This window comes from Pezoporus occidentalis, unplaced genomic scaffold (genome assembly GCF_034315485.1).
Source record: "Pezoporus occidentalis ecotype Australia unplaced genomic scaffold, CSIRO_AGI_Poc_V1 ctg18, whole genome shotgun sequence".
Classification (NCBI taxonomy): Eukaryota; Metazoa; Chordata; class Aves; order Psittaciformes; family Psittacidae; genus Pezoporus; species Pezoporus occidentalis.
The window spans coordinates 10,069,605-10,088,366 of record NW_026913640.1 but is presented as its reverse complement, the minus strand read 5'-3'; the positions used below and the strand labels follow the sequence as shown (position 1 = coordinate 10,088,366).

Below are 18,762 nucleotides of genomic sequence, written 5' to 3'. Positions count from 1 at the left end.
TGGGTGCTGTGTAGGCCAGCATGAGGAGCAGCTGATCTGTGTGTGTTCTCCTCTTAAACAGCACATTACCTGTGGTGTAAGACACAATATAGCCGGCAGCTGAACTGCTGCTCTGGAATTTGAAGAAGAAAAAAACATACAATCATGGAATCATAGAATGTTTTGGAAGGGACCTGAAAGTTCACGAAGTTCCAAACCCCCTGCCATGGGCAGGGACACCTTCCACTAGACCAGGTTGCCCAAAGCCATGTCCAACCTGGTCTTGAACACTGCATTGTTCATGATGGAGCATTTACTACTTCTTTGAGCAACCTGTGCCAGTGTCTCAGCACTCTCATAGTAAAGAAGGACAGAGCAGACCCTGTTGGGATGTACAGGCACATTCCCTGCTGCTGGGCTCAGCTGCTGTTGTGGGGAGGAGGCCAAGCTCAGAGCTCTCAGGGTGAGAAGCTGCCAGTGGCTCTCACCAGGTGGTAATGCCAGGTGACAAGGAAAGAGGCATCATAATATTATTCTCTAGAAAATGTAATGGATTTAAAGTACCGAAGCAATGGATTTAAAGTGATGGAATACAAGTGAATGGGGGAAACCTCCCATGAGTCATCTCCTAAGGTTGTTGTATCATTTTTCCAGAAGTGTTTGCTCTACTAGGAAGTATTCCAGGGTGTTAGTAGATGGGGGATTCCAAGGCTGTAGGAGAATTAAATCAAGCTTCCGTGTAAGGCTGGATTTTCACATGCAAAACAATGATAGCACAAATGAATGCTGCATGGTTTTGAATAACATGAACTTCAAGTCTCTGTACATACAGACCGTGAAAAACAGGTTCCTTGAAAGTGGAATTATCAAGTCTGGTTTCCTCATTGCTTTTGTCTTTAGTCTCCTAAACTCCCTCACTTCAAATAACCACAGATCTCCACTGACATACCATGTGTGATACTCCCAACAGGCAAGAGAAAACACATATGGAGTTATGGATGTGTCATAGTTTATGCCCATTCTGGAACTAAGTATTATGCAGCTGCTCACTCACTCCCCACCTCCTGGTGGGATGGGAGGTGAGAATTGGGAAAAAAAAACAGGTTGAGTTAATAATTTAATAATTGGAATAAAGCAAAAAATATTATAGAATCGTAGAATCACTGAATGGTTTGGGATGGAAAGGACCTTAAGATCATCAAGTTCCAACCCCCCTGCCATGGGCAGGGACACCTCACCTAAACCATGTCACCCAAGGCTTCATCCAACCTGCCCTTGAACACTGCCAGGGATGGAGCGTTCACAACCTCCCTGGGCAACCCATTCCAGTGCCTCACCACCCTTACAGGAAAGAATTTCCTCCTTATATTCAGTCTAAACTTCCCCTGTTTAAGTTTTAACTCCTTACCCCTTGTCCTATCACTACAGTCCCTAATGAAGAGTCCCTCCCCAGCATCCCTATAGGCCCCCTTCAGATACTGGAAGGCTGCTATGAGGTCTCCACGCAGCCTTCTCTTCTCCAGCCTGAACAGCCCCAACTTTCTCAGCCTGTCTTCATACGGGAGGTGCTCCAGTCCCCTCATCATCCTCATGGCCCTTCTCCGGACTTGTTCCAACAGTTCCATGTCCTTTTTATGTTGAGGACACCAGAACTGCACACAATACTCCAGGTGAGGTCTCACAAGAGCAGAGTAGAGGGGCAGGATCACCTCCTTCGACCTGCTGGTCACGCTCCTTTTGATGCAGCCCAGGATACAGTTGGCTTTCTGGGCTGGGAGTGCACACTGAAGCCGGCTCATGTTCATTTTCCCATTGACCAACACCCCAAGTCCTTCTCCGCAGGGCTGCTCTGAATCTCTTCTCTGCCCAACCTGTAGCTGTGCCTGGGATTGCTCCAACCCAGGTGTAGAACCTTGCATTATTATTATGATTTATTCTTTATTTAGAGTATTAATTAACAGGGAAAGGAATAAAACCCAATAAACACATGTGATGCACAATACAGTTGCTCATCACCTGCCAACCGATACCCAGCCTGACCCAAGCAGTGATCTGGGCCTTCTGGGTAACTCCCCCTAGTTTATATACTGGGCTTGACGTGCTCTGGTATGGAATACCCCTTTGGGTAGTTTGGGTCAGATGTCCTGTTTCTGCTCTCTCCTGGCTTCTTGTGCCCCTCGTCACTGGCAGAGCATGAGACTGAAGTCTTTGATCAGGCTGCTCCTTGGGGAATGGGGTGAGGAGCATAGAACCGGCTGGCAGCAGGGCTTCACCAGGGCCCTCCCTACATGTGGCAGACAGCCTGTGGGGCAGCTGAGAGGCCACATCACCCAGCAGGCTTGTGGGGACAGGACAGGGCTGAGGTCAGGCAGTGACATCAATCTGCAGATCAGGATCAGGCCTGTGAGGGGAACTGCGGTCAGACCCAGCTCTGGGGTGGCTGCAGGGCCCTGGGGACATAAGCCTGCACATGGGACTGGGCTTGGCAGGGGCCAAGGCTGGTCAGACAAGGCTGTAGGGAGATCATAGAATCATGGAGTGGTTTGCAAGAAATGTTAAAGCTCATTTAGTTCCAAACCCCCTGCCATGGGTAGGGACACCTTCCACTAGAACAGAGTTCTCAAAGCCCCGTCCATCCTGGCCTTGAACACTGCTAGGGATGGGGCAGCCACAGCTTCTCTGTGCAACTTGTGCCAGTGCCTCACCACCCTCACAGGGAAGAATTTCTTACTAATATCTGATCTAAATCCCCCCCTCTGTCAGTTTAAAGCCATTCTCCCTTGTCCTGTCACTGCATGCCCTTGTAAAAAGTCCCTCTCCAGATTTGCTGTAGTCCCCTTTAGGTACTGGAAGCTGCTCTAAGGTCTCCCTGCAGCCATCTCTTCTCCATGCTGACAGGCCCAGCTCTCTCAGCCTGTCTTCACAGCAGAGGTGCTCCAACTTCTGATCATCTTTGTCACTTCCTCTGGACTTGCTCCAACAGGTCCATTGTCTTCTTGTGCTGGGGGCCTCAGATCTGAACTCCCTGGTGGGCAGTGAGGGGTACATGGGCCACCAGAGAATCCTGGCAGCAATGAAAGCCAATGTCATCCTAGGCTGTATGAACAGGGCAGAGCCAGAGGTCAAGAGGAGTCATTATCCCCCTCCACTCAGTGCTTGCTAGACCACATGTAGATACTGCATCCAGCCTTGGGCTCCCTAGTGTGACAGATCGATAAAGTGGATCAAATTTGGGGAGGCCACTGAGAGGGAGTGTCTGGAGCACTGGCTGTGTGAGGAGAGGCTGGGCCAGCTGGGCTTGCTCAGCCTGGAGCGGAGATGGTTTTGGAGAGGGGATGGACCTTGCAGAAGCCCCCAGCTGCCCTTGGGGTGATCAGTGAGGAGGTGACACAGAGGAAAAGGACAAGAGACAACTGGCATAAGTTGAGAGAAGAGAGGCTCAGCCTGTAACACATGTCCCCCATAGGGACAGTCAGGCAGAGCACAGGCTGCCCCAAGAAGTTGTCTAGTCTCCATCCTCAGACATTTTCAAGCCCCAGCTGGATGAAGTGGCCTGATCTGACCGCAGAGCCAAGCTGCTGTTGGAGCAGAGGCCTCCTGAGGTCCTCCCCAGCCTGAGCTGCCCTGTGATGAGACCACGAGATTTCTGTCCCTTCTTTCAAATGTCACTGAGATGTTAGATGTTAGAAATGTTAGAGGTGACTCGTGTCACCTGGGGACACCTAATAGATGAACAGAGATCCAGACAGAAACACTGCCTCAGCTCACAAACCATGTTTCCTTCTGAAACCAGGCTGAGGGACTGCGTCACTGAACTCGGGTGCCACATTCACTGGCTGTAGTAATTAAGGTTGAAAGGCAGTGGTGAGTCTCACACCCTGTCACCATGCTGCACGTGGCAGCCAGGCTCCACTCAGGCCTAATTCCAGCTAAAGTGATCTTCACATGGAGCTCACCACCTTGTAAACCTGCTCATCAACTACTACCTTTGGCCCCTACCTGGAGTATCAGCTCCTCGAGGCAAGTTGTAGGCATATGGCTGGTTTATATGTCTATTGTAAAGATACAGCCACTGATAGTACTGGTGTTCTGGGGACTCCTCAGCTGGCAGGACAGCAGAAGGCAGCAGTATGCACCTGGCTAAGGCAGCACATCCTCCCCCTGCATGAGGCAGGCCTGTGCCATGCAGGTGCACAATGGAGCCAGGCTGGTGCCCCCCTTGAAGTCTGTGGCATGTCCAGCAAGTGAAAAATACACACAGTACCGATACATTTTTCATTTGAATGCGGAATTTATTTTAAAGACTTTTAAATATGAAACTCCTATAAATTATGAACATTTATAGAATATACTTTTGCCAAGGAAAAAGCTTGGAAGAGTGAACGCGTCAAAACCCAGCTCTGATGAACGGAATGGAGCTGGTTGCTATTCAAAGGGTATTTTCCTCTGTGTTTTCACACAAATGACTGTTTTACAGAATACCATTATTCAGTGTAAATATTACTTTACAGATCTTCAAAGGGCTGCAGCCTTCACAACTGATACAGGCCCAAAAGCAATTTTTACTTGCTTCCATTAAATCAAGGCACCTGATTCGCTGTACTTACATAGCATAGATTGCATAGCAAATGAAAAAAAAAAAGTATGCCAACAAGGTGAGAACTTAATCCAACTTCTGTTGAACAGGTAGAAAATATTTCCAAGTAAAAATGTTCTAAACTGTCCCCTTGTAGTCAGGAAAAGGTGTCTGACCATTTATTGCCCCGTAAACATTTATTTTATTATTCTTTACCTTATGTAGGCTGCTGTTCCCAGGGTTTGGACTAATGTATTTTGCAGAAACGTACAGCAGCACATATTCATCACTGATATTCAGCTGGTTTTATTGTTTTACTCTACAGAATCCTGTATGTATAGAATAGAGCTGCTTACAGAAAGACATTTCTCCTTAGCATACCACGTTTTACAAACTGAAATTTCCTTCCAGCTTATATCCTTACAGAACAGGCACGTCATAGAGATCAATTCTGACTATAAATACATAGTTTATATTAGTCCTTTTATGTGCAACAACAGACAAATTACCCCAGTATAAAGATACTTACATATTGGTACAGATATGAACTATAGACCCACTTCTTTAACGAAGTTTACAGTATAAAAAAAATAAGGATACCAGTTACCCACTATAATATTTTCATCATTTAGTTTCTTGTGGAGCAGTCAGTGATACAAGCATTGCTTGTTTTGTGTAAAATATATTATTTTAGAATACCAGCATTCTGTCCTTCAATTTACAAAAATACAATTATGTTCTACAGAAATTTTATTGAATTAAAAAGCATATAAAAAAATATGGGTCATCATTTTAGACCACATGTGAAATTAGAAATAAAGTAGAAGTGAATGCGTAATTACTTAAAAATACTATCTTCTGGCTCAGAGAGCCACTCTGATTTTGCATAACAAAAAGATCAAAGCTTAGTTAGAAATTTAATGGTCAGAGATGAGTTTTGGCTACTGAGCTACATTATTAGTGTGGCCAAAGAATAGCCACTGGAAAATGCTTACAGATGTTCAGTTTGAAGGGTAGAAGTACTGTGGTGACGGCAGGAGTGGTTGAAAAATACTGAAAAGGGATGGTACTTTAGCAAAAGGCAAAGAGCATTTCTTGCTACTCTTATTCATTCATGCGTAAAAACCTGGCAGCCTGTCGTGACCCAGTTCAGGTGGTGCTGCCCTGAAGGAGCCCAGCTGAGCAGAAGAGAACTTGGGGATATTGCAAGATGTGTTGGTTATGGTTGTCTCCCCACTACTAGGCCAGCTTAGGATTCAACCCATGAAGCTTATATAGGAAATAAATAGGGCAAACCTTTTTACATTTTGCATGGTTTAAAGTGTTGGATTATTAACCCAAACGCATCTGTTCCTAAATCAAAGGCAGGAATCTTGGCTGTTCATTTCAGCCGTAACCAAAGCTGTGCCATTAGGAATCTCTCATGTCTGAAAAGCAGATTTCCATGCTCAGCTGTGTTTCTTAACATCCTTAGGAATTCTGGTGGGTTTTGCAGTGCTGTGCCCTTTACTGAGCTGCTTCCCATGCACTAGCAGCAGTTCTGTAACTCATATGGCTCACTGCTCTGGCAATGCTGTGGAGAAAAATTTTGGTGTGGAATCTGCCTCATCTGCACGTCAGAACAACGCCACCAGGGACATTGCTGCTGTGCTTCCCAGGAATGCAGAAAAAGAACATGCATAGAGAATATGCTGTGAAAATGGAACAGGTTTTGTTCTGCAGGGGAATTTGTTGGGTGGGATGGATTGGCATTATCATTCTTGATCTGGTAAATGAGGAAAAACAGGGCAACAGTAATTCCACCAAAGTAGACTCTTGGTTTTCTGTTAAGTCCTGTAAGAAAAAGTAGCTCAAGCTAGAATTTATCCATTCCAGCACTGCTTTGCTGGCAGGAGCCTACACCACTGCTTGCTGACTCAGAGGAAAGCCATCTCTGGAGTTACACTGCTCAAAGCTCCACAGTTGTTTACCTTCTATTATTTTGGGAAGGGATTTTTTAACATTCTTTTTCCCTGCTAGAGAAACAACAATGGTGAAGCCACATATTTAATACAAAAGTCAGATGCTCAGCTAACATAACATACTAACTTCTTCAAAACTAATGAAGTTGTACCAATTTATAGCAGCACAAGAACTGGCTCGAAGTATTTTACATGTTTTTGCCTGCCCAGAAACCACTGAGCTATTGTGCCATCTTAGTACCATGGGCCCTTCATAGCTCAGATTCCTTATCTACCTCATCTAGGTAGTATTCATCATCAGTAGTGGTATCACTGTCTGAGTCTGAATAAGCTGCTGGGTCTTCCTGATAGATATCAGTCGGTTCTCGGGGGGAAGAAGCAGTTGATGACATTTTGCTCCCAGCAGAACTTGAGCTCAGAAGCTCAGCCCTGTTTATAGAAGGGGTCTCTCCATCTCTGAGAGCACCAGGGTTATTAAGAAGACAAGGTCTCCATAATCGCCCTTCTGTGAGTGACCTCTTGATATTTTCCAGGAAAGCCAACTGTTGTTCTTTGCCAAATATACCAAATTCAACAGAAGGATACATCAGATTTCTAGTGCTGTAACTTTTCTCATCATCTGATGCCCAGTTTTCATTTTCGTCACAAGACAACAACTCTGAGTAAGATTTAAATCTCTTCCCATGTATGCCCTCTTTTGGTAGAATATTGCTTCCTGAGGCAAAGGTCGCATGGGAATCGGGAGCACAAATACTCTCAGAGAGGTGACGCTCACGCTGACTTTTGGCGTGACTCTTGTGCAGCTGAGAACTGTGCAAGTTAGCATTTTTTAAGCTAGCAGGCTGAGAGGTGTTTTGGCACTGACCAAGCACTGTCTGGGAAGTCAAGTTTTGCTCTGGATATGTGTCTGCCTGCAAGCAACTATTTACATAGGTGTTTGAATTTTTGTCGGTTAAAAGCAGCAAGGGAGGACTGCAGGCATGACTGCTAGCTCTTCTCTTCTCATCATCCAGAGCATCTGATGTAGTAGCACTGGGAGAAACGGGCTGGCTTTTGCTTTCTAACCTGAGATCAAGTGTTTGGGAATTCTTATTTCTTGTGGTTACTGCTTTATCTGGAAAGAGGGTTGTAAGACTTGGCCTATTTTCTACTTTCACTGTAGTTTTTTTGGGACTGATGGCTTCCTTCTGGGTGTATGAGCTTGTAAAAGACCTCCATTTGGCGTTACTAACATGCAAAGAAGGATCATTCTGAACTTCAGTCTTCTTATTCTCAGCTATTCTTGGCTTTGGCATATTCTTATCAGAGTCCAGACTGTGATTCTGATTTTTGTTGTTCGACTGCAGGAATGGCTGATGGGAATCCGCTGGAATCAATGAGTTAAGGGACATGTCGGCCTCTAAAGAAGAGGCACTTCCATCATTCTGTGAAAAGATGTTACTTATGTGCGGTTTGGGGGGTAAGTTTTTACTTGAAAATTTTCGACTTGTTTTGTAAACAGCGGCCAATTTATTTTTAATTGAAGGTCTGTTTTTCCTTTTTTCTATATCTTTGACTTTGCCTCTTGTGCAGTCAGAGAGAAGCTTGTTCTCATCTTCTGCACTCTGTGTTATCTTCTCATCTTGTGTTATCCTGAGGACTTTATCTTTACAGGTCATGTTCAGGCTGCCTTCACTGTGCCTTTCTGATTCTTGCAAACCACTATAATCTTTACCCATCCGAACACCCTGTGAGCTTTGCTCTTTTTTAATCTTTGAATTCTTTACTTCATCTGTGTCTGTACTAACCACTTTGTCAAGCTGAAGTGATGGATCAGCACTGGGAGCTGTGCTTACCTCAGATGCTTTGCCCTGAGACCCTGAAAGCACTTTGCTACAAGACTTTAAATCATTTGCATTTTTTCTTGAACTGTCAGCCCTTAATTGTAGTCCACTATGTTTATTATTATACAGAGGGCTGGCTTGGTGTCGGAAATTTACTCTGTGTTTGACTTCAGTGCTATCCCTGTACTTGTCTTCTGCAGGAGGAAGTGGCACATCAGCACGCTCTGTGTTACTGCTCCTTCCAGGGGAACTTTTCTCTCCTGAATGGAGGAGTAAACTGTTCAGAGTTTTATTGGTGTTCACTTTAGGGGCCTGAGAGCAGTTTTCAGAGTTTCCCTTCTGTATTATATTTCTATTTTTTGAAGTAGAATACAAAGGATTCTCTAAATGCCTGCCCGGCTTGGGAGGGGTTGATAAAGTGGACGTTAGTGGTGGGGCTGTCTGTAAAATTTCCTTCTTTTCTTTTAGACATGTTTCTGCATTTTGGCTGCTTGAAGCATCAGAAATGGCCTTACCTGACTTAACCACTATTGCAGTGGATTGTGTCACCATGTCATTTTCTGCCAATGAAGTATCTGCTGAACTATCTTTCCTGTTATGTCCTGTACTCATCAAAGTACGTATCTTCTCAGAGCTAGGAGATAAGTGGGAATTCTCTTCCTCACTATCAACAACAGCTCCTAAATTCTGAGGTGTGACCAGAGCTGAAGATACTTGGTCAGAAGAATATGAAGGCACCTCTTTTCCCACAGCACTGAAGGAAAAAATATTTGCTAAACTCACATGACCTTCATTTTTCTTGTTTTGCATTCTTGGTGAATGAGCATTTTCTTTGGGACAAGGTAAATCTGCATCTTCTGGATTATCTCTAAAGAGGTTACAAAATGTTCTTGAATGCCTCCGTGGTAACGTGTAATAAATCGAAACCAGTTCATGATACTTGACATGATCTTCATCCACACAAACTGTAAATGTGCTTGTAGTTTTGTATTTCTGCAAAAAATTTCCCCTGTCACTACAATCTGAAAACACAGAGGATTCTCTTCTGCTGAGATGTTTACATCTATCTGTCAGTTCAACTGATGTGTTACTACTTACTGAATCATTAGGACTTTTGGTTAAAGGACTGGGGTAACCTTTTTCTTTGTTATTTGTAACAGCATTTAATGATGCTGATGTTAAAAAGGAATGTTTTGAGTCTAAACAAGATACATCTCTTTGATTAAAATGAAAGGCATCAGCTCTACGTGGAATTTCAGACCTTAAATTGTATGTTATTCTGCTTTCTCTAGGTAAAGAGATGGGTGTATCTGACATAATACTACCAGCAATGCTAGCTGATTTTCTGGGTAAAGTGTAATAAATAACAAGTGGGTCAGGAGATTTGAGGCTGTTTCTTCTAGGGGAGCCAGTAATGCTGCAGCTACTTGTGTGTCTCAGCAAGCTGTCTTTCTTGTGAAACCTTTCAGTACAAGGTGAATTACTCCTTAGTTTTCCACTTTCTTTTTCAAGGCAAAAATAACTTAAACTATGATCAGAGGTCTTGGTGTCTCCATCAAAACTGTGCATATAAGTATTTCCAGAATTACCATTTTGTAAAGAACTGGTAGTGAATTGTCCATTACAGTCCTTAGTAACTAAAGTGCCTGTATTTTGCAGCGTTTTCTGTGCAATCTTTTCAGTAACGCATATTCTGCTCACTTGGGCTGGTTTTCCACCTTCTGCTTGAGGTTCAGTAACTGTGCCATTTACTGAAGAGCTAGTTAGTGTTCCCAAACGTTTAGAATTGTCTTTATGAGAAAGTGTATGTGGAGAGCTTTGTGAGGAGCTAGATGAACATTCAGGAGGACAGGACAACATGCCTTGACAGTTTGCTAATTTTTCAGTGGATGGAGCAGAAGCAACATTCAGCAGTGAGGAGCGTCTCTTTGGAGTAGCTCGGTTAATGTCTTCTGTACTCCGATTATCCTGTTTGATGCTCTCTCTTTTTGCTGCATAGTGCAGATTATGTTCCCAGTCTTTCTGACTTGGAAGAAAAGGTTCCTTTCTGCTCTCATGAGCCATTAAAATACAGGCAGGTTGTCTGAACACACTGCTGGATGGGCAATCCTTTCCCTTCATTTGTACATTTCTTTTGTCACAGTTTGACATACATATTTTTGCAATATCTCCTCTGGCAGTGACTTGGGTTTGTCTCTTTGATCTCACTGTGTTAAAGAGAGATGTATCACTCTGTAACGTGGCAGAAGCAGGGCTGTTAGAGGGAAAACTCTGGTTGTTGATGTAGTTTGTATGTACTTGTTGAGAAACTGACTGTAGTGGCATGTTTTCATCTGGCAGTTCCATACCTTCAACCTTTTCTAGTTGTGTAAAGTCTGCTTTAGTGCTTCTTAGTGTAATGTCAACTGAATTCCTGTTCAGTCCAATAGGTTTTGTTTGATCCTTCAAATCGGGAAAGACTGACTCATCAGTTGTGGTACTACATGAAGAAACTGAAGAGTTACAACTTAGGCAAGGCTGACAGCCCTCAGTAAATTCTGAAAAAGTTCTACTTGCACTTCTTGTTATCCTTCTGATATTCAGATTTTCTGGAGAATACATGTGAAAATCATTCTGCAGGCGCTGTGAACCAAACTTGGCATTCTTTGTATGTGCCCACTGCTGCTCATTTAAGTTGGCCATCATCGCTTCGAAGCTGACATCAGGGGAAAGAAATGCTTCATCACTGTAGTACTGAGGAATATCAGTCCAAGAAGGATAGCAGTCTCTTTTTCCATAAGGAGAATTTTTTTGGTTTGCATACAACATGCCGTGAGAAGAAGTGTCTCTATAGTAGGATCTAGAGAGATTGTTTTCTGATTTGTATAATGGATAATTTTCCCAGTTATCAAAGGGCAATGGAGAAGTAGCTTTGTCAGGGCAACTAACTCTACTAAAGCAATTACTGCTTGAAATAGATCTTCTGTAGTGGTGTTTTGTGTGGTAGCATCCGTATTTCTTGGTTTCTTGTAAAGTGCTGGAATATCTACCAGGGTCTGTAGCATGAAACTCCATCAGTGACTGGGTTCTAAACATCTTTTCTTGGGTTGGTGTTTGTTCAGGGGAGTCTGGTGTGTTGTTCCATACAATAGAAGACAGAGGAATTCTCTTTGGGTTCTGTCGACCAAATCTTGGTACAAAGCCATTCTTGGTCTCTCTTGCCAATGGATGTAAACTACATCCTGACAGCTGGTCAGAAGATACTGATGATAGACATCTCCGAAGGGAACATACAGAGTAACTTCTGCCAGCTGTATCCCTGTTCATACAACTCTTGTGCCTAAATCCACTGTTGTGAGTTACGGAAGGAGGATATAAGCTACCTTCTGAAGAACGTCCAAAAGAAACAGAAGGCAGCCTGCTGCTTAGTAGATGAGGATTTCCATCAACTGGATCACTGTATCTGTAGTCATCTTGAAAGGCTGTCTGGTGCCAGTTTATGTATGCACTATGTAATTTCCTTGGTCTGATGAAAATCTTGTGTTCATCTTTGGCTCTTACTGTTCTCAGTCCATCTGGGAAATATGTGCTAGGCATGTCACTCCAGTCATTTCTGCATTGCCTCCTACTAGCAGTCTGCCTCTTTAGGGTAGGTAATGCACTACTGTATTGGACATTTGATGCACTGCTAGTAGAAACTGTCCTGTCCAATGGGTCTTGGGCTTGTTCCTGGGCCAGCTGGTCATCCAGATCATTGAGAACTGTACAGGGAAAAAAAAAAAGTGGTTGGTTTTGTTTAATAATCTTCTGACTATTTAAGTTTAGAAGTTTCATACACTACAATTAATAATCAGAACTAGGTTTAAAAGAGTCAGCTTCTCAGCTTTGAAAACCCTCCCCAAACCACACATTCTTCCTCCACAGGACCTGTCAGCAGTCACCCATTATGACTGCAAGGAAAAAAATGTGCTGCTCTGTGACTGATCTTAAAGCTGCTCTTTATGTAAATGTTAGTCTTTACGCTATTTAAAAGAAAACAAAACAAATTGAAGTCTGAATTCTTACTTATGCACTACACGTGTGTGTGTGTAAACTTTCCAAATCTTGTTTGTAAGCAAAAAATCACTGAAGAGAATTCACTAGGGAGACATGGACCTTTATGTGTGTTCATAAAGCACAGTTATGATGCAACTGTAAGAAAACACAGAATCCTGAAAACCAGCAAACAAACATATTCAGTTGCCTGGCATGTTCACTGTCTCATTCAGAAAAGAAGTTCTCCGCTAAACTGTAGATTATTACTTTAAAATGAGCACTGAAAAATGGCATTTTTTTGATATAAAAGTGTAATTAAATAGTTAGGAACCCGTAACTTGTCTCATGAACTGGAATTAAACACTATACCGCTCAATTAACCAAGATGTTCAGTCATAAGACTGACAGCAATGTATTTAAAGTATTTTATTGGCAACAACTATTATGCCTTCACTAGTTGTATTCTTTCGTATTTTGAAAATAGCATATGTAAAATATAACCACAAATGGACATGGCTGCTTTGCTACAGCATTTCCTAATTCATATAAATAAAAAAGACTGACTGATCAGTCATTACAGATCTGTGCTAATAGTACAGAATCATTAAGAAAGCACTGCCAGGTATGTATAGTTGGAATAAAAGGTGATGTGAAAGTAGTAAAATTTAGCTTTCTTCTAAGTTTCTCTTTAGCACAGAAGAGAGAAGACTCTTGAGAGAGTCAGCTTAGAACAACAAAAAAAGATGATCTGTTTCTGAGTCTTCTGTTTGGAGGACATCAGCTAAGCTATGTACAGGTTTAGTCTGTCAGTGGACAAGTGTGCACATGACTGACACCCAAAAGCAGTGACACGTGTGTGTTTCAGAAGAACCACTGCAGTGGTTCACCCTGCAGTGCTCTCCACTTCCAGCATTGCCAACTCACCCACTGCTTCTCAATCATGCTTTCAACCTCTGATTTCTTGTAATTTTGGGTGGTAGAAAGTAGTATTAATGAACATTTGTTTGCACAGATCTGAAAGAGTTTACGGAAGAACACCTCAGTACTCCCATAGGCTGAGTCTGATCTTGCCTTGCTTCCCAGCAGTGAGAAGACAAAAAAGAACTAACAACTTCTGTGTGATTCTATAAGGGCTCCCAGAAAGCTAACTGAATGCCACAGTACCTTTTGCTTCTGTGGTTTGAGGCTTTACAATTCACAAAACCAGGCCCTGTAATTCACCATTATCAAAACTATGCGTGGAGCAAACCCAGATGACATTCTTACATAATTCTATGTCTGCATGTAAAGGAAGCAATATGGGCTCCTGTCAGAATCAGCAGAGAAGTGTATGCTCTTAAGTTGTGATTCTTCTGAACTGCATCAGTATGAGATGAAATACACTCTAAGAGTGACCAGTGACATATTCTGAAGTGTCACAATACACTGTACACAACACACAATACAATACAGTAGATATGAAGCCATCAAAATAGCCACTATTGTACAAAGTAATAGCCATATCTTTAATCTATGAGTTTACAGAGAATGCTCTGAGACCAACCATCACAGTCACTTCTGGTAACAACAATATCAGAACAAAGTAAGGACACACACTCACCATTGAAAAACTCCTTCTCTAGCTGTTCACTCCATTCCTGTGTACTTTTCTCCATCATTTCATTTTGATTTGCATCAAAAGTATGACCATCTATTTCAGTTGCCATTGGGGAATTGCACATTTCAGCCTGTTAGAAATTGTAAGGCAACATGATTTTAGTTCTACATGTGAGTTCAGTTCATGTTTCACATGTCACATCACAAATTGTGTTACAAGTCAGAGTCAGTAAATTCTCTGTGGGTCCATTAAATGTAGTATTATTATAATACAGCACTGAGGATTGTAAAGTTGCATGCATTTTAGAGACATTTACATATGTAATTAGGAGATTGGCTCATTTTGTCCTCTGTAGCATGTTTTCAATACATGAATTATAATGACCTTAAATAGTAAGGGGCATAGTTCGCTTATTTTCACCATGTGCATCCTTACTGCACTGTATCTTTTAATTCAGTTTTTCCTAATCACCCATTTCTTAACCAGCACATTTTAAAGTTCGCACACTCACCTCCCAACAGAGATTGAATAATTTAACACCACAGTCTATTTTTGCATTGCAAGGCAGCACTTTAGGGGGCTGTGGTAAATTACCTTAGTAGCAAGAAAAATGTCATCCTATTCCCCATCTGAGTCTAGTTTATATGTTAAAACGGAGAGGTTCCTGTGCCATCCATATTTCTCTCAGCTCACAGTCTCAGATGGTAAAAGCGCAGACAATTGCTGAACTGCTGATATATTTTAGCTGAGACTCTTCCTCCTTTTTTAAATAAAACCCCTTACTACTTTTCAGTTCTCAATATCCATAATATTTTACTTGTCTAGCTATGATAGTCTATTTATATAATAGGCATGATTCTCTGATAAGATCTTTGTTCAGTCATATATTAATATAGATTATCCCTTTGGTTTTGAAATATGAGAGAAAGGAGGTGGCCAATTTACCTCCTCCATACGTTTGATTATATACTGTATACCTTCTTAGTCCCCTCTGTGGTTATACCATACAATTGAAGAGGAGGAAAGACACCTTAGTAATACAGGGTAATAAAGTAATTAAACTAACAAATATCATCCTTGGAGGAAATCTGTTTATTTCAACAGCATGCACTTAAATTACATCAGAAATAAATCTGTTTTTTTCACCCTTAAATTGAGCTTGTGATTATAAAATGGAACATTCAGCCAAAAATAATTTCCTACTGTCAAAATTTATATTTACACAGTAATTCTGCTCATGGAAATGTTGCAGGAGAGGCTCTTATCTTATTGCCTGCCTGAGTCAGCTACTTTTTCACCCTTGCACAAATGAAAAGAAACAGAGTAAATACTCTAGATCATTTATTCAGTGTGAGTTTGGACCTATTTGCAGGTTGGTTACAGTTGCCAAAATATGTGAGGGTTTTGGCCTAGGAAACTATCCATGCAATTATTCGGTCATTAAGAAAGAACTGAAATGTGATCAGAGCTAGACTTAGGGCTTACCTAGGAAAGCTTTGCATTTGTACAGTTAACAGAGCAAGGTCATTCTACTCCATTCAACAGGTTCACAACACAAGACACTTTACTCAGTTTAAAACAAGAATTGCAAGAATACTGTTTAAACAGGTGTTATATCAACAGCCGAAACAAAGGGGACTAGGTTTTGAAAAATCTGTGGTTTAAACATTGCTAACAATAAAGTTGATAAGCTACTTACCGTTGCCATTTCTTCCACTTTCAAAGATGGGCTAGCAGAACTGTCACATCTATAGGCAGAAGGATTTACATGTTGGGTTTGAAAAGGAGCATAATGTAATTTTACTAGGTAGCAAATATCCAGCAGTTTAACAACTATTGAGAAGCACCTGAAAAAAAGACTCCTCTATGAAGAAACCATCCTTCCCCCCTCAGAAAAATCCTGCTAACAGTAAAATGCAGGGGAAATGTACCATTCAGTTTGGCCTTGTCAGCTTGCAAATGTTGCAGCTGCACAGCCAAGAGTGAACTCAGCCTACTGATATCTCAATGTCTGCAGCATGCATAAAGTAATCGTTTCAATGCAGCTTTACGGTAAGATGTTATTACTTCTTTTTCCAAAAAACAATAATTTAGTAGGTACTACAAAGTTAGCTTTGGCTACTTCTAAATCTGTAAGGGGGGGTGCATCTGCAATTCTATTGCTTTTCTCTTCCATTTCACCATGGTCAGATGCAGAGCTGTGCTCTGCCCCTTCAAAGGAGGAGAGACAGACAGCAGGCTCTTTTCAGTGTGAACTTTGGAACTTATACTCACCCAAAACAGCCTTTATTTACCAATTTGTAACACACGGTGGAGGACCGGTCAGCTTTTCTAAGCTATCCAGAACTGCAACGGGTTTGGCAGAGACCTGGCTAGAGAGTCTGTGAGTAATGTCGTGGTTAGAACAAGATGAGAACTACTGAACATAAAAGGTATTCTGTTCTACAGGGTGACCTGCAGACATACAAATACAAAATAAACTAAAGAAGCAAGAACAGGACTTCTTGCTTCTGAACTGAGTCTATTCCAGTCTGCAGCTGCTTATTTTACAACTAAGCAAACCCAAGCCCTTCAAAAGCCCTGAAGGAAATGTTGCTCAGCTTGTGTTTATCGCCTGCTCTTCCTGGTCTCAGAAACTGTTTTTTCCCAGGAAGTTAGTTCTTGAGAGAAAGTGGAGAAAGACAGTTCTGCTCAGTCCTGTTTGTCTCAAAGTCTGTTTGAATAACCTTGTTCTTCGGCTCTTAAAACTTTCTTGTGCTCAGTTAAGACTACTTTATTGTGCTTCAACAGCAAGTATAAACCAGCTTGTTGGCAGGTTCTTTGTGGCCCAGCCTTTCCTCCTGTAGTGCTTTGTCATTTGTTTGCAATGTGCTTGCAGGCAGGGAAGAACAGTTGAAAGGTGCAATTTGTTTTTACTTCTGTAATTGTGAACTGTAAAACCAGGATTCCTCTCTGACATGGGGTCCAACTGAAACCAAAGGAAACAAGCCTGTTGACCTCAGTGGGATTAGGATCGGGCCAGACAATCTAAATCCGAAATCCTTCATTTTACCTTGTAGCACTGAATATGAACAGTTCATGGTGCTATATTCAGTGGGTTACCACTCCCTGTGAATTAAGTTTACAGAACTCGGACTCAGAGACATATGTATAGCTCTTCCTTTAAAATAAAATACTGCTGAATATGTTTTAATGCTTCTACAACAAATTAAGATGGAAACTCATGTTTCAGAGTTTTCACAATGATTTCCTGCAAACCAAGTTCAAGATAATTCTGTGGCTTAACAAGTTGCCTTATTTTTAACTATATGTGTAACAAAAATGTGTAAAGCTTTGTTAGAAGCTTTCTACTCCAGCTTTACTGTGCAAAGCTGCTCTGCAGTTCTTCCCACTTGATGCTGTGCTTGCTGTGTTAATTGCTCCTTGCAATGAAGCTACACAAAGTAGACATGTTAGTTAGAAATGTCTTCTGATAGTCTCGGCAAAAATTAAATTTTCATTTGCACCTCTGCCACTATCCTAAATTCCTCCACCTCTTTGTTGTCACTGTTCAGAAATAACTGGTCACTGCATCCTGCTTTATTTTCCTCCCTGCCAACTTACACAGACAAGGTTATTTTAATCTTTTCCCTGTGCCAATCCCTCCATTTCTCAAGCTGCCTCGTTATTTTTTCTGAATTATTTCAAGTTTTTTTTCAGCATTTCAAAATTAAAGTTTTGCTTCTTTGAGAGAAATATTGCATAATTTTAGGGAAAAGTAATTGTTTCGTTTTTGATTAAGGGTATTGAGCAATGTTTACATTATTTTACACACACATGCACACACACACATAGCTGTAAACATTATCTATTGTTCATGAACAGAAAAGAAGTTAAATTAATGCTCAAGTTCAGAAATATTCACCATCAGAAAAAGACTACTCCCTATGGAAAAAAAGAAGTTATAGTTTATATTTTTTCACTTATATAATAAGTACCTTTTTTTATGACAACCGAATGGAAGGTTAAAAGTAAACAACAATTCTACTTACAAGTATCACTACTGGTAACAACACTATAAATCTAAGAATTAAAATCTGCTGTGAATTAGTATTTTCACCGAGGCACCTGTCCTCCCCAGACCATGTCGGGGCTGTCTTATGTTAGAGTGCAATCCGTTTTCTTCTATACTGTTCTTACCGGTACTACATAAGAAGCCAGCTAAGCAACAAACACATGATTTAAACATGCTGAAAACACAATTAAACAGCATTTGTTTTCCAGGATGAATCATGCTTACGTATTAGAAAAGAATAAGGATGAATTCAAGAACCCCAAAAATATTTAAACCAAAAGTGTGCAAACATTTCACTACCTTCAGACTACAGTTACAAACCTTTTATTAGCATCTTCCGTGTCTCCGCATAAGAACGCTCTTTTCTGCAGCTTCCATAACTTATTCTCACAGCAAAACACCACTGCAGCTGATGAAACTGTCTCTCCGGTACAGAAAGGACCCTCTAAACTGCCACTAGTATTTATCTATTTCAAAGCTTCTGCCAGTTGGGCTTACTTACAGGATTTACAGTGCTGCCTCCTATTGTGTTTCACTAGCTCTCCAAAATAACTCTACCTGGTGAGAGGCAGATTATTTCAGTGCTTTGCCTATGCATAAAGCAAACCACATGCCGGGGCAACACCTAGAAGAGGGTGGGGGAAGTTTTCGACAGAGAGGCGTGACTAGAAAATGTAGCAATCAGCTCAGTTACACGTCAGGATTGACTTGTTTATTTTTCAAGCCGTGCTTGGTAAGAAATCAAAGGCATCTGAGGC

The 18,762-nt window shown here is 41.6% G+C and overlaps 1 protein-coding gene across 3 annotated transcripts in view; it reads right to left on the bottom strand.

The window, feature by feature from the left end:
• Positions 1-4,250: 4,250 nt before the first annotated feature.
• EXPH5 (exophilin 5) overlaps positions 4,251-18,762 on the bottom strand; it is a 37,103-nt gene continuing 22,591 nt past the window's right edge. For 2 of the 3 annotated variants that reach the window (XM_062615307.1, XM_062615308.1), the window contains 3 exons: positions 15,650-15,698; positions 13,954-14,080; positions 4,251-12,079 (listed from right to left, as the gene is read on the bottom strand). In XM_062615307.1, coding sequence (XP_062471291.1) covers positions 6,768-12,079; positions 13,954-14,080; positions 15,650-15,698 — 5,488 coding nt within the window. In that variant the 3' untranslated portion in view covers positions 4,251-6,767. Of the gene's footprint in view, positions 12,080-13,953; positions 14,081-15,649; positions 15,699-18,325; positions 18,753-18,762 lie in introns of those variants that run through there. The other variant, XM_062615309.1, reaches the window with a different exon arrangement.